At 38.6% G+C, this 26789-nt stretch overlaps 1 protein-coding gene across 1 annotated transcript in view; it reads right to left on the reverse strand.

The window, feature by feature from the left end:
- Positions 1 to 26407, reverse strand: part of LOC118903072 (RING1 and YY1 binding protein) — a 76056-nt gene extending 49649 nt beyond the window's left edge. Inside the window, exons 1-2 of the mRNA XM_036867748.1 lie at positions 26267 to 26407; positions 25382 to 25507 (exon numbers count right to left, since the gene is read on the reverse strand). Coding sequence (XP_036723643.1) covers positions 25382 to 25507; positions 26267 to 26298 — 158 coding nt within the window. The 5' untranslated portion in view covers positions 26299 to 26407. The remainder of the gene's footprint in view (positions 1 to 25381; positions 25508 to 26266) is intronic.
- Between the last annotated feature and the right edge of the window lie 382 nt (positions 26408 to 26789).

Genomic DNA, 26789 nt, shown 5'->3' on the forward strand with positions numbered 1-26789 from the left:
GCTCCATCTGTAAGAATTAACTCAAAATGGATCATACACCTAATTGTAAAACCTCAAACGTATTATAAAGCTGCCAATAAAACATAAAAGAAAATCTTTACGATCCCAGTTTAAGCAAAGATTCTTTGCATAAAACATAAAAAGCATAAGCCATAAAAGAAAAAAATGGATATACTGGGTTTCATAAAAATTAAAAATGTCTGCTCTTTGAAAGACATTATTTTTTCCCCTTTTATTGAGAAATAATTCACATATATCACTGTATATAAGTTTAAGGTGTACAGCATGATGGTTTAATTTACATATATTGTGAAATGGGTACCAAAATAGGTTTAGTTCACATCCACCATATAGATACAATAAAAAGATGAGAACTCTTAAGATCTACCCTCTTAACTTTCCTATAGAATAGAGTCCCCCTTTATCCACGGTTTCACTTTCTGCAGTCTCAGTCACCCGTGGCCTGAAAATATTACGTGGAAAATTCCAGAAATAAACAATTTATAAGTTTTAAATTGTGGGCCCTTCTGAGTAATGTGATGAAATCTCGTGCTGTCCACTCCATCCCACCCAGCATGTTAATCTCCCCTTTGTCCAGTATATCTCACCCATGAGTCACTTAGTAGCTGTCCTGGTTGTCCGATCGAATATCAAAGTAGTCCAGCGCTTACGTTCAAGTTAAGTCTTATTTTACTTAGTAACAAGCCCACATCACAAGAGTAGTGATGCTGGCAATTTGAATCTGTCAAAGAGAAGCCATAAAGTGCTTCCTTTAAGTAAACAAGTGAAAGTTCTTAACTTAATAAGAAAAAAAAAATTGTCTGCTGAGGTTGCTAAGATCTAGGGCAAGAATGCATCGCCTATCCATCAAAGTGTGAAAAGGGGTGGGGGGGAGAGAATCTATGCTAGTTTTGCTGTCACACCTCAAACTACACAAGTTATGGCCACCATGCATGCTAAGACAGGATGAAAAAGGCATTAAATATATACGATAAGGTATTCTGAGTGAGTGTGTGAGAGACACATTCAGGTACTTTTACTATAGTATATTGTTATAATTGTTCTGTTTTATTATTATTGTTGTTAATCTCTTACTGTGCCTAATCTATAAATTAAACTTTATCATGGGTATGTATGTATAGAAAAAAACATGGTGTATATATAGGGTTCAGTACTATCTACAGTTTTAGGAATCCCTTGGGGGGTCTTGGAAAGTATCTCCCATGGATAAGGGGGGACTACCGTGTATCATGCAGCAGTGATAACTAAAGTCATAATGTTGTACACTACATCCCTATTACTTACTTCTCTTAAAACTGGAAGTTCGTACATTTTAACCATCTCATTCCAATTCTCCCTCCCTGCTGAAGGACACTATTAGGAAAATATAAAGGCCACAGACTAGGAAAAAACATTTGCAAGACACATATCTGATAAAGAACTGCTATCCAGGATACATGAAAAACTCTAAAAGCTAAATAACAAAGAAACAAAACATTTTAAAATGGGCAAAAAAACCCTAACCTCATTTCACCAAAGATATATGGGTGAGTTACATAAGCAAATGGAAAGAGGCTTATCATTATTCATTAGGGAAATGAAGATTAAAAACTACAATGTGGTACCACTACAACCTACTACACAAAACAGCAACTGGCAATACCAAGTACTGCGAAGGATAAGGATGCACAGAAATGGAATTCCTACACTACTGACGTGAATGCCAAGTGGTACTTTTAGGATGAGGAAATATTCTTTTCCTTGTTTGTAATTAAAAGACCAAGTTCAGACCTAATACATGAAAAGGTTAGATACTACTATATATAAATACCTCAATAAACCAGATTTTAAAAAAATTCTCATATATTTTCTTAAGTATTTTCTCTAAAATATTTTATCATTTCAGTTTTCCATTCAAAAACTCTTTTCATCATGTCCTTCTAGATGGCCTCCTGAGAGCCTCATATAACCAGCTTCATCAAACCTCAACTCTGCAAGACAAGATGACTTGGCTGTTCCACATCACTAGACAGTATGTTTCCAATGCATAGAAATGTACAACCAATCAGATAAGCTTCAAAAAGACATGTAAAGCATTCTACCTCTGTCAAAGTATGCCAGCTGCTCCACAATTATCTATAAAGAAAGTCATCAAGATGAATAATCAATATGAAAGGATTCTAAAAACAAAGGACATCTTACAAAGGGAAAGGAAGTGCTATGGATGTGATACAGATGGCAACTTAAAAAAACACCAATCACTCTCACATACTTCCCACTGGGGGAAATTAGATGGGTTGAAGAACGGAAACATATGTCAAGAGAAAGAAAGTTCACGCCCCGAACCCCCTCATTTCAAATAAGAAGTCTACCTGTCAAGCACACCAAACCACAGACTTCCAAAGACAACATAAATGTTGGAAGTCGAAGATCGTAATAACTGTTTATGGACTATAACATGAATCAATCACCAGCAGACCTGCACTAACAAGAAATGTTAAAGGAAGTCCTTCAGGCAGAAGGCAAATATTACCACATGGAAATCTGGATCTACAGAAAGGAATGAACAGCACCAAAAATATATGTTGGGAAAATATAAAAGACTTCTCGTTATATTTTAAAATCTCTTTAAAAGGTAACTTGACAAATTAAAGCAAAAGTTAATTGTGGGAGACTACGACATACGCAGAAGTAAATCTATGACAATAATAGTGTAAAGACTAGGTACAGGAAAGGGGCTACTACAATAAGGTTCTTATACTATATATAAAGAAGTGTAATATGACTTAAAGGTAAACTAAGTTAAAGATGTATATATACTAAAGCAACAACAGCTGAGGAGTAATAGCTGAGAAGGTAAGAAAGGACATATGTGAAATAAAAAAACAAAAACAAACAAGCAAATAAACAAAAAAACCTCAAGCCAAAAGAAGAGGGGGAACGAAGAATCCAGAATAGGTGGGAAGGGATTTCCCTGGTGACACAGTGGTTAAGAACTCGCCTGCCAATGCAGGGAGTGTCAATCCCTGGTCCGGGAGGATCCCACATGCCGCAGAGCAACTAAGCCCATGTGCCACAACTACTGAGCCTGCACTCTAGAGCCTGCGAACCACAACTACTGAGCCTGCGTGCTGCAACTACTCAAGCCCGTGCCTAGAGCCCGTGCTCCGCAACGAGAAGCCACTGCAATGAAAAGCCTATGTGCCAAGGAAAAGTAGCCCCCACTCAGTGCAACTACAGAAAGTCCGCGTGCAGCAATGAAGACCCAACACAGCCAAAAATAAATAATCAAAAAAAAAATAGGTGGGAAAAATAAAAAACAAATAGTAAGACAGTAGATTTAAAACCAATAATACCAACAATCACATTAAATGTAAATGGTCTTAACACAATTAAAAAGGCAACGTTGTGATATCTGATCAGAAAAACTAAACCCAACTACATACTGCCTGTAAGAAACCCACGTCAAATAAAGATACAAATATGGGAAAGGGTATGCCACGCTAACCCTAGTTGAAAGAAAGCTGGAATTACTATATTAATATATGACAAAGTAGGTAACAGAGCAAAAAATTACCAGGGATAAATAAGGTTATTTCACAATGACAAAGAGCTCAATTCGTCAAAAAGACATTATTCTAAATGTTTAGACACCGTAATAACAAAATTGAGATAATTAAACCAGAAGTCAAAGAGAAGGATATCTGGAAAATCCTCACACACTTGGAAACTAAGTAACATAATTCTAAATAATGCATCAGTCAAAAAAGAAATTAAAGGGAAAAAAAAGTATTTTGGATTGATTGAAAAGGCAAACACATTATCAAATTTTATGGGTTGTAACTAAAATAGCACTTGAGAGGGAAATTTATAGCATCAAATGCCTGTATTTAAAAAAGAAGGCTCTCAAATCAATGACCTCAATTTATACCTTAAAAAACTAGAAAGGTATAATAATAGTAAAGACTAAAACAGAAATCAATGAAATACAAAAGAGAAACAAAGAAAAATCAGTGAAATCAAAACCTCATTGAGATGAATAAAATCCTGGTAAACCCAACTAGACACATAAGGAAAAAGGGAGAAAACACAAATTACCAATAAGGAATAAAAGAGGTGACATCTCTACAGATGCTACAGATATTAAAAGGATGATATGGGAATATTATAAGCCACTTTATTTCAGTGAAATGGACAAAGTTCTACATTCCTTGAAAGGCACAAACTGTCAGAGCTTGTGCAAGAAGAAAGAAGTAATCTCAATATTCCTATACCTTTTAAAGAAATATAATTTGTAGTTAAAAACTACCTATAAAGAAGATTCTAGGCCCAGATGGCTTCACTGGTGAATTCTACCAAACATTTAAGGAAGAAATAACATGAATTCCATACAAACTCTTACAAAAAATTAAAGAGAAGGAACATTTACCAACTCATTCTATGAGACCCACGTTAGCCTGAATGTAAAACCAAACAAATACAAGGTAAGAAAACTACAAACCAATGTCCTTTGTGAACACAGATGCAAATATCCTTAACAAAATAATCCAACATGGATTACTGCCCTGAGAATACATCATGACAAAATGAGATTATCCCAGAAATACAAGGTTGGTTTAAAATTCCAAAAATCAACCAATGTAATTCAGCATTACACATGAAAACCTGTATAACTGTTTTAATAAATCCAGGGGGAAGCTATATTTGACAAAGGCCAACATCTATTCCCCCAAAAAAACTCTCAGCAAACCACAACAGAAACTTCCTCAACCTACCAAAAGAAAATCCAATACCATACCTAATGGTAAAAGATTGAATGCTTTACTTCCTTAAAAATCAGGAACAATACAAGGATTTTCACTCTTACAACTTCTATTCAACATTGTACTGGACAACTGACCAGTGCAATAAGCAAGTTAGAAAAAACAAACAAAAAAAATCAAGGCATCCAAATTGGAAAAGTAAAACTCTTAATTCATAGACAAGATCGTCGATGAAAAAAACTACAGAACCTGAAAAAAAACAAGAACCCTGTATTTTTATAAACTAGCTACAAACAACCAGAAGCTGAAAAATTTAAAGCACCAACATTCACAAAGCATCAAAAATGTGACAAATTTGATACAAAATATGCAAGACTTACACACTGAAAACCACAAAACACTGTTCAAAGAACATTTAAGTAAATGGATAGCTACACCATGTTCAAGGATTGGAATATGGAATCTAATGTTAAGATGTCCATTTTTTCCAAGTTCATCTATAGATTCAACGAATCCAAACAACAATCCCAGCAGGCTTTTTTGTAGAAATTGACAAGCTGATTCTAAAATTTATATGATAATGCAAGGGACCTAGAATAACAAAAACTACTTTGAAAGTAAAGTTAAAAGTCTTATCAGTCTGCCTCTGTATCCAAGGGCTCCACATTCACAGATGCACCAAGCAAAAATATTTGGGGGAAAAAAATTCCAAAAAAGCGAAACGTGAACTTACCATATGTCGTCAACTATTTACATAGCATTTACATTGTGTTAAATAGTAAAACTACTATAGAAATGATTTAAAGTACACAAGAGAATGTACATAGGTTACATGCAAATACACCATATTATATAGGGGACTTGCGCTACTATGGATTTTGGTATCAAAAGGGGGTCCTACAACCAATCCCCATGGATAGTGAGGATCTACCATATGCCCTGATTCCAAGACATTATAAAGCTATACTAATTAAGACAGTAGTAAAGAAAGACAAATATATCAATGGAACAAAATAGAGTGACAAATATACAGTCCATTGACTTTCATCAAAGATGCCAATGCAATTCAATGAGGAAAGAATAATCTTTTCAATAAATGGTGCTAGAACAACTGGATAGCCATATATGTAAAACAAACCAAAAAAACCCAACTTACTTCACCCTTACAAAATTTGTATACAAATGTTAACCCAAAATAGACTAAAGACCTAAATGTAGGCATTATAACTATAAAACTTCTAGAAGATGATCTGAGAAAATCTTAGTGATGTTTGGGAAAGATTTCTTAAATGACACAAAAAATTATAAAAGAAAAAAGAAATTAAAATTCATCAAAATTAGTATATCTGCTCTTCAATACACTTTCAAAACATATATCTGAATCTAGAAGAACTCTCACAATTCATAAGTCAAGCAACCATATTTTAAAATGGAGGAAAGATATAAAAAAGATAATAAAAAGAAAATACACAGATGGCAACTAAGCACATGAAAACACGCTCAACATCATTAGTTATTAGGGAAACACAAATTAAAACCACAATGAGATACCATCAGAAGCCCTCTTAACATTAAAAAGACTGACCACATCAAGGTTGGCAAGATGTGGAGCAACTAGAACTCTCATACACTGCTTTGGAAATTTAAAATAATATAACCACTTTGAAAAAAAAGTCTGGCAGTTTATTAAACACACCCACTGATTCTACTCCTAGGTGTGTACTCCAGAGAAGTGAAAGTATACATCTATACCAAGACTTGTTCAGGAAAGTACAAAGCAGCTTTTTGTTTGTAAGAGCCAGAAAATGGAAACTCAAAGGTCCATCAACAGATGAAAGAATAAACAAATAGCAGAATACGCATGCAATGGAATATTACTCAGCAATCAGAAGTAATAAACATGGATGAATCTCAAAATAAGCATGCTGATTGAAAGAAAACAGACCCAAAGAAGTGCATACTGTATGATTACATTTGTGTAAAATTCAAGAAAATGCAAGCTAATCTATAGTGACAGAAAGCAGATTAGTGGTTGCCTGGAGACAGAAAGGAGCGAAAGCAATTATGAAGGGGCAAGAGGAAATTTTTAGGAGTGATAGATATGATCATTATCTTCTTTGTGGTGGTTTCCCAGTTTACTCTTTAAATGTGAAGTTTTTTATATGCCGATTATACCTTAATAAAACCGAGAAAGAAACGCAGATGACAAGATGTTGTGCTTTTTTTTCCTGACTGCAGTATAATACTTCTTGGTTTCTCTTAAATAATACAAAGGATTAAGTCACACAGAGTTAATACTAGAAATTATACATTAGTGTACAAAATTTATACAGGTTTTACTGTTTATCATCTTTTAAAATCAGGAGATAAAAAATCTAGCTGTTTAGTACTATTTGACAACACATTGTAGAAATGCTACAAATAGATCCTCTTGTAGAGCAGAGTTATTTTCTTGCTAGCTTCTAAGTATTTTCAAAATACTCTATCTTCATTCCTAGTAATTTTAACTGGCAATAGAGCCTGACATTTTAGCTGTAAATTTAGTATCAATACCATCATTACCATTACACACACACACACACACACACACACAAAACACACCCTATAAATTATAACATGCATCTCTTCAGAAACAATCCGCACTGCCAGAGTTTCACCAAGGCATAAAGTGGTTTTCCTGATGACTGGAAGAGATCACAAATCTAGCTTGTTTACAACTTCGTGTCGTGTATTTGGGGTCGCTATGCTATTTCTCACATTCCCTACAGTAGAGTAATCCTACTCTTCTTATCTCCACACCAGTATCTGATCCAAACAATTTCATGTCCAGCACAAGAAAAGATATGAAAGGGACGAAACACAGCCAGGCTGAATTTACTGAATGGTCAGTTACCTAGTTAGCTCTTCCCTGCTTCACGTCACCTAAAACTTCTCATGGGGCTGGACACGGAGAGTTGGGACTTCTTTCCCTACTTTTGAATCCATGAGTCTTGAAAAGCCAGAGGTAAGCAAAGAAAAGTATATATCAATTTCCACTTGCCAGAAGCCTCGTGTGGTCTAATTCCAGTGTCTGCTGTTTGGTGTTTTGTTTGGGGATTTTTCTTGTGGGGTGGGGGGCGGGGAAATGATAAAAAGTTTGAAGCTAAAATGAATTTGGGGGTTAGATGAGGAAATTCTAAATCATATAAGACAACTGAAACTGGCTCTAATGCTCTGCATTCATCGCTCTTTGCTTTATCTCATAAAGCAGAAGCAGGGGAGGCCAACTAAACTGGTTTCTCTGATTCTAAATACAGCCAATGGAAAGAATTGAAAATGTGTTCATTCACAGGTAATAAAATGTATTCCACAAATATATGCTAAACTGAACGTCAAACTGTATCCTCAAGAACAGAACTATAGAAAAAGTCTGATTTACCTGCACACTACAAATATTCTGACCCTAAAGAACAATCAGTAAGTCCAAAAGCCTATTCTTTAAAGGAAAATATAAAGAACACAAGAAGACCACATACTATACCTTACTTTCTACAATCCGGATAGGTTTACTCAATTACATAAAGGTAAAAGAGTTTTAAAATGAAATTCACAGTAGCAGACACCACCATAAAGTCGAAGTTAGAAGTTAGCTCTGACCTATCGAAACTCTCATTCATTAGCACGAGGGTTAGAAAAGTTAAAATGACACAAAAAAATCCAAAATATATATGTCATTATGTCAGACTTTGAAAGGTTTTCCACTTGACCACACTGCCTATTACTAAGAAGCTGGAGAATAAAAACTATTGTAAATTTGAATTTTACTTTATAGACATTTGAACAAGAGTTACAAAAATTTCTAAAGCAGTATTTCATACAAAACTATAGAGCCTGGATAAAGGAAAGGGGAATAGGAAAAGATAATCAGGACCTGTTTACTTGACAAAATCACTGAACTGGAAATAAAACAAACTTCCAGTGACAGGAAAACAAAACTAAAAAGGACACTTTAAAGATTCTATTGGTCACTGAGAAACACAAAGCAATATCCTTATGCCACTTTTCTGTGAGCATGTTACGAACAAAATTAATTCTGAAAATACACCTCTCAAAACCACAAGAGGATCACAATGACTCGTCAAGTTAGCATAAATTGATTAAGTATTAGGATTAACTCTAATACTAAGTTTAGCAAAAGTTTCCCAATCTACTGATCAGCCTGGTTGCTGTGTACTACATTTATTCAATTTTGTAAAGACATTTCCTGCTTGTAAATATTCTTTAAAACTAGGTATTGACTTTACAGAAGTTTCTACATTAACATCTATTTAGAAACCTTAGTCTCTATTTTCACTGATAATTTATTCTTAAAATTCACACTTCAGTTATTAAGTGCTTATTAATAGCTAATAGTTTTATTTAAAATGCAACAAATTCACTTTTTTACCAAAACATCCCAATTAATCAGGGAAAATATCTTCTCACATGAAATTCATTATTAGATCAAAGATTTCTGAAAATACTAACAATTCAGAGGCTTTGTTTATAAAACAGTACCAGCTGAAAGGGAACGATCTGGGACTTCACTCCTGAAAAATAATAGGTAAAATTCCAACATGTCTAAATTATTAAACAATTCAAAAAATTCTCTAGCCCATCTCTTGAACATCCTTTTGCTAAGAGAATTACAATCATTCTGAGTCCTATGTAGCTGCAAAATTTCTAAGAAAAATAAAGACTTCACGATCTTGTCAATGTTAATCCACCTTTTCCTCCTTAAGCCATACTCTTGAGTCTAGTAGACCCTCTAGTCACTGTTTTACAAACCTTTAAAGATAGCTCTGTTTCTAAAACCTTAAGCCAGCAAGCGGAATGGAATTTAAGAGGAGGTCATTCTTTAGGAGTTCTCCTGAGAAGGATCACCTTTTTAAAAGATACTGCTTCAGAAGAATTCTATTTTGCAATCAATTGTCCTCTCAGCTGTGAGCAGAAAAGCAGGTATCAACTTGAAAGGGAGATAATCAAGGGACCTATCTAAACAGTAACAACAGAACAGTAACAACAGACTATGCAAAGAGTAATGTAAAATTAGAAACTAAAGAGAGGAGGTAAACTAGGGTTAGCAGTATTTCCAAGTCATTTACCAAGGTGTTCTTTTTTTAAATGGACATACCCATTTGCAGAGAGGGTTAACCAATATACAGCACAATTATTTTAAAAAGGAAACAAGATTTTTAAGAGATTAGGAGAATGGATTACACTCTAAAGGGTACCATGAAGAATACAACAGCAGCAGCACAGAAGACCCTGCCTCTGAAGACATAACAGTATGTCACTGTGCCTGCCCATGAGGGCTTCAAACGTAAACTTGGGGCAACAAACGCAAACAAGAAGTTTCGGTACAAAAATGATGCTATGCTATGCTAGAGGTGCATACAAAGTGCTTCACAGAAAAAAGTGATCACAGAAAAAAAGAATGAAGAAGGAGTTCCCAAAAGAGCTGACATGAGCTACGTCTAGAAGCAGAAGGTGGCATTTCCTAGGCAACAGTAAGAGGTAAGAATATAGTTCCCTGTGCTATACAGTAGGACCTTGTTGTTCATCCATTCTACAGTCTTTCTTTTAATTAAACGATATAATAAAGACCAAGTAAGCATACCCCTAGGGCTGCAGTACACCTGTCTGTACTTAAAAAAAAACCATTCATCTTCCACACCAGGTGTTCTGTCCCAAAGCCCTTATCTTAAAGATCCTTAATAGGAGATGAAATGAATCTAGTGTTTTGGTCAGTCTACAATGAGCTTAATTTATTTGGGAAAATCAGGGACAAGGATTTATTAACCCATAAATGAAGAATTTAAAAATAAAAAGATTAACTATAACTTAAATAGGAAACTATTTAGTTACACATAAAGTTGACAATGCCAAAAAGCTTTAACAAATAAAGTTTTCCTATTCGAGATTCTGAAATGTGTATCTACTGATGTATCTTGGGGGTGGAGGGTAAGACATTACAAATACATTATTTTCTATATATTTTAAGACAAGTTATTTGGCATCATGATACTCAGGAGTCATTATATTAAAAGCTAACAAAATTGACATAAATCACAGTATTTCAAAACTGGAGGAAACAGAGACATCATCTCATTCTGTGAATTTCAGGGCATTTCAAGTGTTAACTGCAACCCACAGTTTTACATTCCAACCTAGCACACAAATCTGTACATATATATTTTACAATATATTACTTAAAAAATATATATAATTGTAGTAGCGGACATTGTGTATAGTGAAACTTTTAAGAAATCCTAGGCATTAAGATTGCCCCTGCCAAAATAGTAGAAATCTTTGAAACATGATAACATCAAACTTCATCCCCAAAGTCAATCAGAATGGCTACATTCCACAAACCTCACAACTCTTCAACAAAGAAAAAAAAAATACCAAAGCAGAATTTCATGTTGTAAGAATCACCAAGATCAGAAATGATGAGTCTTTCGTAGGAGTTCTGATGGGTTCTTCGTGTAAGATTTACAGCCCTGAACTATATAAGGGTAAAGGCTACACAGACAGGAAGAGAGACACTGTCAGGCAAATCGTGCTGAGCCAAAGTAAAACTATCCGAAAAGGCAGAGGGAAAACCAAGGGGCAAAGAACATTCCACCTACCTCCCCCTGTCATCACTCGGTCCTGAGCACCAAAACATAACTTCCCTTCTTATAAATGTGCTTCAACGATGCACACCAAAAGTACTTGTGTCAAGATGACTTGATAGTTTACTGTCACACATTCTGTCCCAGGGTACCCAGCAACAAATTGGATGTCCTGTGACTTCCTCAATTTTCTTAATTGAAGAAGAAACCAGAAAAAACGTCAGCAATGCATACACTGAAAGAAGAATCTACATATTAGAACACAAAGAATGAATACCTGATGATATATGCTGCACCTGACTCTGCCCAGGAGATGACTGCCTTCCACTGCACCACCACACGGGGAGAGTCAATCATTCACAAACTGCCTCTCACCACTGACTTTTAATGGTGGCATGCAATGTTCTTTCAAAGAATTCTTTAATTTTCTGAGACGAATAGCACTTCAAATAATCTGTTTTTAAGGCAGTCAGCATATATAGCATATTCTTGGCCCATTTTTATGAGTATATTTAACCAAGAAACAAAATGATAAACACTCAACTTTATAAAGGGAAACATCACAACAAGCAAAATACACCACCTAATCTACGCAGGCTTGTATTAACTTTTTACATCACAGGTGATCTGATTAGGCTAATAATAATGACAGAACAATTCTGAATCAAAAGAATACAGTTCAAACACTTTCGTACCATATTAATTTGTCCATTTAATTATAGTCATTTTTCTATTTCTTCTATTCTACTAACTGGGTAGGAAATCAAATAAGTTACTTCACTTTGCTGAGCCTCAGCTTCTTCAACTGTGAAAGCTAGAATAACAACTACCTCTCAGGATTGCTCTGAGTACTGCACTGGGAAAACAAGACAAAAAACTGGTATGCAAAATGTAAAGTACTATGCAAATACACTGTATTTGAGGATATCATCTTATGACTTACAGTCTAAATGTTCAAGTGCCTCATGCAATATTTTGCACATAAGTGCTCAAATATTTGTCCATTCATTCAGTCATAACTTTAAAGTTAGGCCCCAAAACTTTAACTCTGGAAAACAAAGGTTATCTCATGTACTCCTTACATATTTATTCACTAGTAATATTATTAAGAAATCAGTTGTGCCTTTAGAATGATTGATCATTCAATCAATACACAATCTATTGGAATAGTAACATTACCATCAGTTATATATTGTTTACAGTATGTATTCTGTGCCAGGTCCTGTGCCAGCTATGCTATATACATTCACTCATTTAATCCTTAGAATACTCCTACAGAGAAGTTATTATCCAAAACTGAAAAACTAAAGCACAAGTTTTAAAGTACCATATCCAAGGTTACAAGGTTAGCAAATGACAGAGCTGGTGTTACTCAAACTTAGGTTTGACGACCAAAGCCCTGACTTTCCACTACTACTGCTACTACTCTCCAATATGGGAGCCACAAGGCACCTGTGGCTATTGAGCATTTTGCAGCATGGCTAGTCTGAATTGACTCATGCTGTTAACTGTGAAATGCACGCCGTATTTTGAACACCTAATATGAAAAAAGAATGTAAAATATCTCACTGCAACTTAATATTGATTACAAGTTGAAATGACAGTGATTTGGATATAATGGATTAAATAAAATATATTCTAAAAATAACTTCACCTGCTTTTTACTTTCTTACTGTCGCTAGTAGAAAGTTTAAAATTACATGTGGCTTATAATGCATATACTTCTCCTGGGCAACACTGATTTAGAATATTATACAGGATTTTGTAAATCAAAGAGCACAAAACATTTTTTTTTCTTAAATGTTTTAATATTTTTTTCATTAATATGTATTGGAGTATAGTTGCTTTACAATGTTTTGTTAGTTCCTGCTGTACAGCAAAGTTAATGAGCTGTATATATATACACATATATCCCCCCATTTTTTGGATTTCTTTCCCATTTAGATCACCACAGAGCACTGAGTAGAGATCCCTGTGCTATACAGTAGGTTCTAATTAGTTATCTATTTTATACATAGTAGTGTATATATGTCAATCCCAATCTCCCAATTCATCCCACCCCCATTTCCCCCTTGGTATCCATACATTTGTTCTCTACATCAATGTCTCTATTTCTGCTTTGCAAATAAGTTCATCTGTATTATTTTTCTGGATTCCACATATAAGCGATATCATACAAGAGCACAAAACAATTTTAAATTTACAAACAGAACATATTTTAGAGTATACAGATATGTTCCAATATTAACAGCTGTTTTAATACTAAGTTAGTGTAACCAATATAAACAAAACTTTAAATTCCCTTAATCTAAAATTTGATTTTGCTTATTTAAATTTCAATATTCTAGAATTAGATTTTTAAAAATTTCCTATTATGAAAACTGGTTTTTCCAACTGCAAAACTGATACCAACTCATCCACACTACAGAAATCAGAGAAAAGCACAAATACAAAAAAACCCCATCACCCCACCAAGCAGAATTAGTATTTTGATCAGTCATTACTTCTAGGTATATGTATATTAGATGAAATGGTATGAAATATTATTTCAAGTGGGATTATATTGTTTATCATTTTGTAACTTGCTTTCTTTTAATATATTAAGAGCATTTTCTTATATTACGTATTATTTCTAAATGTGTTCTTAAATTTTTATTTAGAAATAATTATAGATTCACAGGAAGTGGCAAAAATAGTACAAGGCTCCAAATAACCCTTACCCAATTCCCCCCAAATTGCATCTTCTTGATTATAGTACAGTATCAAAACCAGGAAATTTACATTGGTATACTGTATGTAAACAGTTCTATGCCATCTAATCACACATGTAGATAGATGAAACCATCACTACAATCAAGATTCAGATCTGTTCCATCACCACAAAGACCTCCCTCTTGCTACCCCTTTTCCAGTCACAGGCATCTCCCTCCTTTTCCCACCATCCCTGACCCCTGACAGCCACTAATCTGTTCTCTCTGTAATTTTGTCACTTCAGGAATGTTAATGGCATCCTTCAATAGGTGACCTTTAGAGATTGACTTTTTTCCCTCAGCATAAGGGCCCTTTGAGATCCATGCCAGTTGTATGCGTTGATAGTTTCTTCCTTTTTAATTGCTAAGTAGCAGTCCATGGTATGGATGTACCATTCACATACTGAAGGACATTTTTGTTTCCAGTTTCAGGCTATTGCAAGTAAAGCTGCCATGGATACTTGTGAACAGATTTTGTGTGAATATCAGTTTTCATTTACCTGGAATAAATGCCCAGGAGTGAAATTCCTAGGTCATATGGTAAGTTTTATAAAAAACTGCCCAAACTATTTTCCAGAGTAGTTGTACCATTCTACATTCCCACCACCACTTGATAGAGATCTCAAACCATTTTTAAGAGGTGCAAAATATTTATGGCTATTCGATAGTTTCTAACAATTCCTTGTTGATTCCTATGTAGGTAATTTCATCTTTTGTTAAAATAACGATGCTATTAATATACATACACAGAATTTTCACATGCAGATCACACAAATTCCTGTAAATTAAATTGTTGGGGAACAGGATACAAATATTTTAAAGGCATCTGCTACCAACTGCCGTGATGGCCTTTGGAAAATTTAAATCAACTTACACACCACCCACCCAAGGGTCTGTGAAAATGCCCACTTCCTAGCCTCACTAAAAACTTTTTTTTAATCTTTAATTTTTTACTTGCAAAAAATGTTACCTTGTTTTGTATTTATTCGAATAATGGGAAGGTTGTATACATTTCCCACACTTCTTAACTTAATTTGCAGTTCTTTCATAAATTACCTGTTCATGTTCTTTGCCAACATTTTACTGGAATGTTGGTTCACTGATTTTAAGACCTGGTTCTGTCTCTCTAACTTATGTTGCAAAAATATAGGTTTTTAAAATAAACGTCTGAAATTCAAGCCAAGTGTTAGTAATGCAAGATAACTGCTGATTTTAGGATGTAAAAATTAAACTAGTTCAGTTGATATGGTCCCCCAATTTATCAATTCCTATACTTCACACAACGTATTTATTAATTAAGGAATCACCTCTAATGCCATCTCTGGATTAAAAACATGGTTCCTAGAACGTTGATCACTTACTTCTCTTAAGCTCACTTCAAAATACCAAGACATAATTTTTCCAAAACAGACATCAAAAACGATCTTCAGCTTCATGAGGAAGCGTGGCTGGCTTCTCTTTAAAGGAGAATTTAAGGTCATCTAAACCAGTCTTCAAAGTGTGCTCCCCACACCAGCAGCATCAACATCACCTTGGACTTGAACTTGTAAGAAATGCAAATTCTCAGGATACCCCAGACCTACTTAATCAAAACCTCATAGCCTACATATGAAATCTGATCTGTTGTTAGAAAACAGTCACCAGGTTTGTTTTCTCCCTCTGAGAAACCACCATGCACTTTTGTGTTTTAAGACCCGATAAACTGATGAAACTGACATCCTATATCACCCTTAATTTCTTGTCCCTCCCAAAGGCTATCAAAGTTTCCTCTTCAATTGTATTGCTTACGATCTGAAATTACAGAGAAAATGTTTTGAACAAGTTTTAAGATGTTTCTTTTACGTCCCCCCTTCCTAGTTTCTTTTCCCAGTCAAACGATAATTTAAATAGATTTTCTAAATTGACAAAGAGAGGAAAGGAGAGGAGGAATAAAGAGCTAATCATACTTAAAAATAAAAATTTCATCTGTTTACCTTGTGATTTCAACTACAGATGGTCCCTGACTTACGATGGCTTTCTCAACTTTACAATGGGGCAAAAGTGGTACACAGTCAGTAGAAACCGCACTTCAAATTCTGAATTTTGATCTTTCCCTGGGCTAGAGATCTGTGGTACAGTACTCTCTGGTGATGCTGGGCAGAGGCGGGGGCCGCAGCTCCCAGTCAGCCACGTGACCAGCAGGGCAAACAACCGATGTACTTACAACTATTCTGTACCCAGACAACCAATCTGTTTTTCACTTTCAGTACAGTATCAATACATTATATGAAATATTCAGCACTTTGTTAAAAATAGGCTTTGTGGGCTTCCCTGGTGGCGCAGTGGTTAAGAGTCCGCCTGCCAATGCAGGGGACATGGCTTCGAGCCCTGGTCCGGGAAGATCCCACATGCTGCGGAGCAACTAAGCCCGTGCGCCACAACTACTGAGCCTGCGCTCTAGAGCCCGCGAGCCACAACTACGGAAGCCCGTGTGCCTGGGGCCTGCGCTCTGCAGCGGTGGAGGCCAGCACAATGAGAAGCCCGCGCGCCACAACTAGAGAAAGGCTGAGCGCAGCAACGAAGACCCAACGCAGCCAAAAATAAATTTACAAAATTAAAAAAAAAAAAAAGCTTTGTGTTAGGTGATTTTGCCCAAATATAGGGTACTGTAAATGTTCTCAGCACGTTTAAGGTAGGCTAGGCTAAGCTGTGATGTTTGGCAAGTTAGGTGTACGTATTAAATGCATTTTTGACTTACGGTATTTTCAACTTATGACAACTTATTACAGGTTATCTTGACGCAACCCCATTTAAAGTCAAGAAAAACCTGTATTTATGATTTCTGAGTAACACGGGAGTTTATCTGCAATGCCTTTACTGAGAATTCATCTTTGGCACCACAGTCTGTGTCAATCACTGCACAGAAGTGAAAAAATAGCCACATAAATTAATGAGTCAAGATTTAACAGCAGTAATTAATCCAAATAACAGTAATGTATACCACGTACAAGGTACAACTATCAAGTTATGGGTATGTTAACACAACAGAACTTAACACAATGAACAGCGTAGCAAAACATTTCCAAAAACACCCAAAATGTTCCGTAGCCATTTTTAAACTCCCTTTAGGTGCCAGCTTACAAGCGCACCCACCTAGTTCCTTATCACACCTCAAAACTGGTTTTCCACAACGTGACTGATCCTCTGCTTTATTAGCACACTTTTCGACATGACTTTCGGCAGCTTAAATCACTAAATGGGCAACAAAAAAGGAAAAAGAATCATCACAGTTATTGTTATTTAGTTAAGTGTGCTAAAGCTCTGAAGCCCAAAACCACTCCAGGAAGTACTTTAAATGCATGGCCCAAGGTCTCCAAGGTTGTAAAGTCTGTGTTTAATTTCTAAAACATGTTTAGAAAACAAAATCAGAAAAATGAGAACACTACTTCTTAAGGACATACTTTATAAAGACAAATTTCCCGTAATCCAATAACTTTACAGACAAGACACAAGCCCCAAAGGGCAAGAATATGTATCAGAACTCTTAACTGCAACAGTATAAAGGCGACTCCAAACTCCCACTCTTCATCTATTCTACATACATTGAGTGAACCCCTACCAAGTGCCTGGCACTGCAACAGACACAGGAAAAGATACGAAAAGAAAGATCGTGCCCTCAAAAAGAAGGTGAAAACATAACAAAGGTGATCAAACAAAAATACAGTTCAAATGTTATGAAGAGGTATACATGATTGTAGGGCGCTGGAAAAGGCTTCCAGAGACACGTAGAAAGACAAGTAAGAGTCAGCCAGGCTACAAGGAAGGAGGGGCATTTTAGAAGAAATCCAGAGGAAAAGAATGTGTGAAAGTATGGAAATGAGACATCACGGTCCATGCTAGGAAAACACCAAGCAGTTCGGTATGAAACACACACATGCTGTGTGTGGAGGGCAGGTGGGGTGGTGGCAGGCTGCTTCCAGAAATTCTAAAGAAACAGTAGAGGACCAAATCAGGAGCCCCTTGTGATGCTCAGGATTTGGACTTTACCCTAAAAGCAATGAGAACCAGGAGATAATTTAAGCTGTCCAAATGGAGAGGCCCAAGAACCAGTCGGATCTGTTTGTCACGTCTATGTGTACATGGGGGTGGTGACAGGTGGTTAATAAACAGTATCTGGGAATTACCAGCCTGTGAACACAAGTGGAAAGGTATGGGTGACATCTAAGGAGAGCGAACAGTTAAAAAGGAGGTAGGAGGCAAAGAACTAACTAACTTGTACCAACCTGTACAACAAACCCTACATCCAAGAACGAAAAAGGCCTAGTTCAAACCTCAGATTCAGTGAGGCCTTCCCCAACATACCCCATATACTGTCTCTACCTCCTCTAAAAAGCACTTAGGGTCTCTACCAGGTACCCATTCACTCCATGCCTACCACTGCATTCACACCACTGGCTATCTTTTTATGGTCTTATCTTTTCAACAAGTTTGTTAGGTTCCTTGTTTATTCAACCAGTGCCTTGAAATATAAATGACCGATGAACAATATTACTCATGAGAGCCAGAAGCTTACTCCATTTGCATACTCCAGAAAGTTCCACACACCAGGTTTTATTCCTTTCACCTAATGATGTGTGGATTTCATGCTGCTGCTGGGAGGAGATGGCTGTGTTCAACTGTGCAGGTAATGAACAGAAGGTGCAGAGAGAGCCCATCTCTCCAATGTGTTAGGGGTCTGTATGTAGAGTTGAGCTCTAAGATATTCTTAGGATAAAACAGCAGTGATTGGCTACACAAGAACCACACACAACATGGATATTCACAAACATAAGAATGAGTGAAAAAAGCCAGACCCAGAAGTGTACATACTGTATGACTCCACTTAAATAAAGTTCAAAACCAAGCAGAACTCATCTCCAGTGTCAGAAGTTAGGATAGGGGTTGGGTAGGGGGAAGTGACTGCAGAGTGAACAAGGGGCTTCTGGGATCCTGGTAATTAATGTTCTGTTTCTTAATCTGGGTACTGGTTACACAGGTATGCTCACTTTGTGAAAGTTCATCAAGCCTTACAATTATGATTTGTGCACTTCTCTGTATGTATGCTACAGTTCAAAAAGTTTACTTAAAAATAAACAGGCAAAAAGAAAAAAAAAGAAAAAACAGGAGGAGAGATAGTGATAGGAAGTATAAAGGAAGATGTCACAAAGAGAAAAGGCCCTGGCGATGGGACAAGAGGGCAAATGAGAACCACAGTGATTATAGAATGTTTTACTTCAAGTTGTAAAGGAGACTTTTGGAGACCCACTATTCCCTAAAGTACTAAGGAACCGAATTAGTGCTGATAACTATTTTCGTAAACCACAGCCACTTGGAATTTCTTCAGCATCTACGGAAGCACACAATAAATACATGATGCATGAAAAAATAATACATACTGAATCCATTCAAAACCTCCCATCCTAGTAACAGCTGACACTTGAACAACATGGGTTTGAACTGCGCAGGTCCACGTATACACTAATTTTTTTCAATAAACACATACTACAGTACTATACAGTCCGTGGTTGGTTGAATCCACAGATGCAGACCTGCAGATACGGAGACCAACTATGGGACTTGAGCAGCCGGGGAAATCCGTGGCAGGTCCTGGAACGAATGCCCCTCAGATACCAAAGGACAAGTGTTACGTGGATTTTCAACTATGCACAGGGGGGTAGGTATCAGCACCCCTCACCTTCCAGTTGTTCAAGGGTCAACTGCAACAGGATATACTGGCACGTTAGCTGGCCAGACTTTAGTCTACGATGTGTAGCTAAAAGTTGAGTAGCCTGTGCAGAAAGGCTTGAACTCTAAACTGTCCCCCACCAAATGAGCTAACTGGCACAGGTAAACCTCCAGAAATAACTAGCCCCTTGCTCCAAAAGAAAGCAGCTTTAGTGTTTCCTAAAAAGGCAAATGTGTATCTCGACACTGTCTACAAAGCAGTCGCTCTGCCCAGTTCTCACCACTCTGTAGTTCCCTATTCTGCTCTAATTTCTTCGGAGCACTGGTCTCTAGCTGAAATGATCTTATTCTTCTGTTCACTTGTTTATTTTCTTGTCCTCGCCATAGTACTTTAAGCTCCACAGGAACAAAGATCTCATCTGTCTGTACACCACTGTACACCCAAAGCCCAGATGTCTGTGTGCTCAATGAAAACTTGTCAACTACCCAGGTAATTTACTTTAAGGTCACCAAGTATACATAAGATCAAGTCAGTACTAATAAATCAGTTAAGTCCAGTGTAATAGCAAACACAAAATAAATTATCACTCCGTTTCTGGGTAAGAGTGATCTCTAAACCTGTACCTGCTTTTGTATCAGCATCGAGGCCAAAAGGTTTGACAAGGTTTGATGATTTGGAGGACCGGTAATTTTTCTATGTATTTTATGGAGAAATTTTACAAAAGACAAACACTACAATAAAGCCAATGTGGCCTAAGGAGCAGAACCACTGTGGCGAATGACCCAGAACTGCGGGGAAGGGCCCGGCTCCTCTCTAGGTCAGGCACCCCTCTGCTTTCTGGGAGGCTTCCTATCCGAAAAGTACCACAGGATGATGCTCTTCTGAAGCTTCCAGCAAAGATCAAAACTGTCACGTTTCACTAAATATGTGTGTTTTCCCCTAAAACTTCTAAAGTACTTCATGACTAGTCAAGAGACTTTCAACTGTCAGGGTATCTGAATTTAAGAGGAGAAAAAGTCCAAAGTTACAACTGCAAAGAATCAGGGAGTTCCTGGACAAGGAAAATATTTTACACACAAACTACTGAGTACTACCAACTTCCCATTCAATATCCTTAGTACCAGAGTTTTGTTTTTTTTTTTTTTAAGCCACACAATCTTATTACACATCTAAAGCAAATTCCTCACTTTTACTTGTCTGTAAAAACTCTAAATACAGTACATTTTTCAGGGGAATAGTATTCAGTGCAGCACTATTATCAAAGAACCACTAATCAAGAAGAATTGCAGCAATATTTTAGTAATTTTAATTTTACAATAGAAATCATTGCATTCAGAGAAATAACAAAACCAAAAGTAAAATATATTTCATTTATCACCATGTCTAGGAAGTTACTCTGCCCAATACTCAAAAACTTCAACTTAGCAGAACAACGGTTAGGTAAATTTGTGAGTTTGTGGTTTTGTTGCTTTTCTTCCTTTTAAAAGCTGATATCCTCTTTCATGAGACAGGCAAAGTGGGCTGGGAAATACTACTTTGGCTATTACCTAGGGAAGGGGCAGTGTTTCTTTCCCACTCACCACCACCTTCCACAGACACTCCTTTATTTACTACCTTGAAAGGCTCAGAGTACATCAGCACGGTGGGGAGGCGAACTTCTCAGCTGCAGGTGCCTCCTCCACGCTCTAGTGTTAAAGACTTAGTAAAAGTGTATCACAGGGGCTTCCCTGGTGGCGCAGTGCTTGAGAATCTGCCTGCCAATGCAGGGGACACGGGTTCGAGCCCTGGTCTGGGAAGATCCCACATGCCGCGGAGCAACTGGGCCCGTGAGCCACAATTACTAAGCCTGCGCGTCTGGAGCCTGTGCTCCGCAACAAGAGAGGCCGCGATAGTGAGAGGCCCGCGCACCACGATGAAGAGTGGCCCCCACTTGCCGCAACTAGAGAAAGCCCTCGCACAGAAACGAAGACCCAACACAGCCATAAATAAATAAATAAATAAATAAACTAAAAAAATAAATATTAAAAAAAAATTAATCCTCACAACTAGCCAGTGAGGTACTATTATTTAAAAAAAAAAAAAAAGTGTATCACAGAAGAGGCATGAGGAAGCCACTCAATGTGACAGAAATGTACTAAAGCTGGTTTGTGGTGATGGCTGTGCAACTTTTTAAAATTACCAAAAATCACTGAATTGTACACTTATTCAGTTGGTGCATCGTATGGTATATAAATTATGTCTTGATAAAGGTATTAAAAAAAAAAAACAGCAGGGCAGAGAGTGGAACAGTATAAGTGGAAAAAGGAGTGTATTTAAGAACTAAACAGACCCAAAACAAAATTGGTAATACATCCAAAATAAAGCTCTCCACTGCCCCCTGAACCTCCAAGTAGCCTATTAAGTGTTGTCTCCTTCTTCCCTTAACACGTTCCTTTCGAACTTCTGACCCTCTGCTCTAAGCTGCTACAAAAAGAAGAAAAGACCTTCTGAATCACTTTCATGACTCCACCCACAGAATTAAATTTATCTGGTACACATGGCAATAATAGTGAAAGATGGCAGCTAATTCTGTAGAAATCAATTCTTCTTATCCAGAAGAACTGAGGGGAGGGGGAATTCTTCTAACTGATGCCCAAGCCAGACTGCTCAGACCTCCCCGTAGCACGTTATTTATACCTCTCTTAGAGCCTTTATAACTTGGATTACGGCCATTCCTATACATGTCTTACCAACCTTTCAACACCCGCCTCCCGTCCCCAATGTCTTGAGCAGACTCTTTCACACCCTAGTAATTTAATAAATGCTTTTTGGATGAGTGGCAATATTTTCCTAATGAAACTGAGGATATCAATTCTATTCTCAAAGAGTAAATACAGCTCTACGTCCTAGTGGACTATCACTAATTCAAAGCTGACTTCCTTGCTTGATTGGTAGACAGATGATGGCAACGACAGTGACAAGAGTGATGAACAAACTCCAGAATTACCACTGGCTACCCAACCAGCGAGGCTGTTATAATACAAAACATCAGCTCAGAGCAATAACACCCAATTTCTATGCCAGTCAACAGGTTAGAAGTCCTTTTATTACTTAAAAATTATTCTAAAAATCACTAATTTTTGCCTATTACCCAGCATCCAAAACCCAACAAGTTTTCTACTGCCATCAATACCAAGTCTGATTAAAACTATACAAGGCAACAAACGTCAAATCTTTGTTGTATCAAGAAAATTACACACACACAAAAAAGGCCCAGGAAAAAAACAAAGCAGTAGTAACTAGTGTCACAGAAAAATTAACCAACAGTTAATACACTGGACAACACAGGAGGAAAACCTGTGAAATTCACCCTTCCACATGAAACCCATTCACAGCATAAGAAAGCCAAATGTTATTTGCCTTTTGATCAATGACTTCTAGAACAAAATCTTTTATAAAGACTTCCAGATCTAACACACAAAAATATTGACAATAACCAAGATGAAATTAAGTTATGTAAAAGTATCATGAGTTGGTAAGAATTTAAATCCTCAGATCTCTAAAATCTGTCTTCAAATCCTACACAACCACAGACCTAAAAAAGTCACAGACTTTTGAAGATAGTAGGTGAGTATCCTGTTCCTGAAACATTTTCATTATTAGTAATTTAATATATTTGTTAAAAAAACAATTCCAATGTTGTCATCTGTGACTCTGAAAAAATTTTCAACATCTATATTGTTTTTAAAATCAAAACCTTCCACGTGCTTCCAAAGAGCTGATGAGTCAGATTTTTTTTATATGTGTAGAAACTGAAATGCACTTTATTATGAGATAATTGTTCCCAGCAATACACTGGATGTAAACTTTTGAATCTGCTTTAAGTTTCTCTTCACTAGTAAAGTTCTCAAGTTCTTAGGAGTTTCCTAGTCATTTACTTTAACATCATCTACGGTAACACTCAAAGCAAAACCACAATAAAGAGGTTTGGCCTCTGAGGGATTCTACATATAAAAAAACATTACTCAAATAAAATACAATCACTATTGCTTTAAATAACAAATACATTTCTAAACTTTCATGCCATTTGACGGAATTCCTTGTTTTAGATAGCAAAACAAAATCTACTAAGCTCCCAATGAGTGTTGCTTATTTTAACTAAATCTGCTCTATGATAATACAAAATATTGATATGAATTTACTTTAAAAAGTACCTATGGGGGGGGGAAGTACCTATGGGGAAATATTTTTAGTTCTGGAATATTTTTATTCAAAAGTCTCAGTATTTAGAGTTAGTGGAATTCACAGAACTGTTCCACCAGTAATTGGACAAAGTTGCCCAATACCCTATTTATTCCCAGGTATAAATAAAGCAATGAAACCCTAACAGGACACATTCATTTAATCAAAGAACAATAACCAGTTAGAACTGTGCAGTGTTACTACACGGTCATGTTGGAATGCCACCAATTCAGAAACAAGTACCTGATGAAATGAGACTTTTGGCAATCAACTTTAAAGATCCCCAAGGAACTCACTCATTCCGTCTTGCTTTCTCTCTCTCTCTCTCTCTCTCTCTCTCTCACACACACACACAAACACACACACACACACACACACGAACACACACAGCCCCCCCCAATGTCTGCCCATTAAATGACACAAAGAATAGTTTTTAACTTCAAACTCTAATCACTGAAACAAATTCCAGTTACAAGTTAAAAGATGACAGAAGACTACAAAATCAGCTTCTACATTTCATTCAAGTATATCTAAATGTTAAATCTGGAGTAGTTCAACTCGTTTTGATACCACACAGTTAACCACCTTCACTAAAATGAGGAATTCCTTCAACATTCTTTTCATTTTAATAAAGCTTTAAACACAAACTTCAGTATAATCACACTATTCATTCTACATTTTGCAAAAATCGTCCTCCATCACCATTCCTCATAAGCTAATCAGAAACACACACACACACACACACACACACACACAGTGACAGTTCAGTCTTCCAAAAAATGCACTTTATCAAACCCCAGCATTTATCTTCAAGTGCAAGGAAAACAAAAAAAAGACATTTGCAGTTCAAGACAGGAAAAGCACAACCACCGCGTTACTGTACAACCACCACCAAATTTCTCAGGGAAGAGAAGAATAATTCAGGACAGGCAAATTAAAAACATTCTGCACATGGCAAAAATAAAAGGTCCAATGTCCTACAATCCATAGCAAAGCTTCCTCTCTTTTGGAGCCAATACCAATAAGCCAATGGATACAAGTGTCAAATAAACCCAGCGTCTGTTTGAAACAAGACGAAACCTGGAAAAATTCCCTCCCATAAATCAGTGAACATGAGGCTTTGCACCCAACATGAAAGATACACAACCCAAACCGACATCATCCCCCCCACCCCACTCCGCACGTACAGAAAATGCCGTAATCAACAAGTTGGAAAGAAGACAGAAAGTAGAGCTCACAACCCTCTCCCCCCACCTTAAAAAAAAAAAAAAAGTCCTATAACAAAAGGTAACACAGAGCTTCAAGTACCTGGTGGAGGTGCCTTTCCTCACATCGCAGATGCTGCATTTAAAGGCTTCGGCGCTGTTTCTGAAGGTGCAGACGCTACAATCCCAAAAGCCTTCGTCTGCAGCAGGTTTTGCTTGTCTTTTTGGCCTTCAGAGGAGAGAGGAGTGAGGAGTGGGGGAAAGGGGAGGGAAGAGTCAGAGAGCAGGAAAAAGGGGGAGAGACAGCAAAACACAGGCGCTGGTGAGCCGTCGTAATTTCGCAGGAATCCGGCGCTGGAAACTTCGCCCTGGCGACCACCCACCCACCCTTTTCGGGGCCGAGAGGAGGAACTGGGGGAGGGAACGGGGCGCCCCCACCGGCACCATGCAGCCTCCGGGCCCGGGCCGTGCTGCCTCGCACAGTAGGCGGCGGCGGCGCCCCGGGAAGGGCCGCGGCGGGCGCAGGAAGCGGGCGGACTTGTGGACTTGAGCGTGGGGCTGGGGGGGCCGGGAGGGGAGCCGCGGGCCGGATCTGGAGGGGGCGCGCAGGGGCAGCCCGAGGCCGGCGGCGGGGAGTGGGCCGGCTCCTTCCCTCTCCCCTCCCATGCTCGCGTCCTCCCTCCCTCCCCACCTGGTTAAATCTCCCTTTGTCTGGGAGGAGTGGCGGCGGCGGCGGCGGCGGCGGAGGGCGGCTGAGGAGGAGCCGCCATGGCTGCGGCGCGCACGGCCGCCGGCCCCGAGCGGGAGCGACACCGCCTCCCGCCGCCGCCGCCACCGCCCGCCGCCGCCGCCGCCTCCCCCCGCCCCCGGATCTCCATCTTAGCAGCGCCTCCCCCCGCCCCGGGTGGCTCCGGGGCCTAGTCGTCGCCGGCCCCCGCCCGCCCCCAGCCCTCCCTCCCCTTCCGCCCCCTCGGCTCGGAGCAGGTACCTGGTCGGGCTCTTCTTGTCGCCCATGGTCATGGATGGGCTGTACCCCCGCCCCCCCCAAAGCCGAAACCGGCGCTGCTCGGAGGAGAAACGCCGTCCGGGGAGTCGTCGCGGACCGGCCCCCCTCCCTCCCCCGCGCCCGCCCTCAGCCGCTGGGGCTCGAGCTCCGGCCGCCGCCGACGCCGCCGCTGCCAGTCTCCGGACGAGACTAGTCCCCACCAGCGCCGCCTCCGCCGAGTGACTGACGAGGGGCGGGGCCGGGCGCCGCGCGTCACGCGCCGGGCGGCCAATGGGAAGGCGGCGGCCGGCGCCGCGAGGGCGGGGGCGGGGCGCGGGGGAGGGCGGGGCGTGGCGGACGTGGGCCGGGCCGTCGGTGTGCGTGCCCGGGAGTGTGTGCGCGCTGGGGGCGCGCGTGCCTGCCGGTGGCCCCGCGGCCCGGCGCGGTGGAGCGTGCGAGGCCGGCGGGGCGCACGTGGCCGCGCCTGGGTGCCGGGTCTGGGCTTCGGGCCTCGCGCGACCGACCC

This window comes from Balaenoptera musculus, chromosome 11 (genome assembly GCF_009873245.2).
Source record: "Balaenoptera musculus isolate JJ_BM4_2016_0621 chromosome 11, mBalMus1.pri.v3, whole genome shotgun sequence".
Classification (NCBI taxonomy): Eukaryota; Metazoa; Chordata; class Mammalia; order Artiodactyla; family Balaenopteridae; genus Balaenoptera; species Balaenoptera musculus.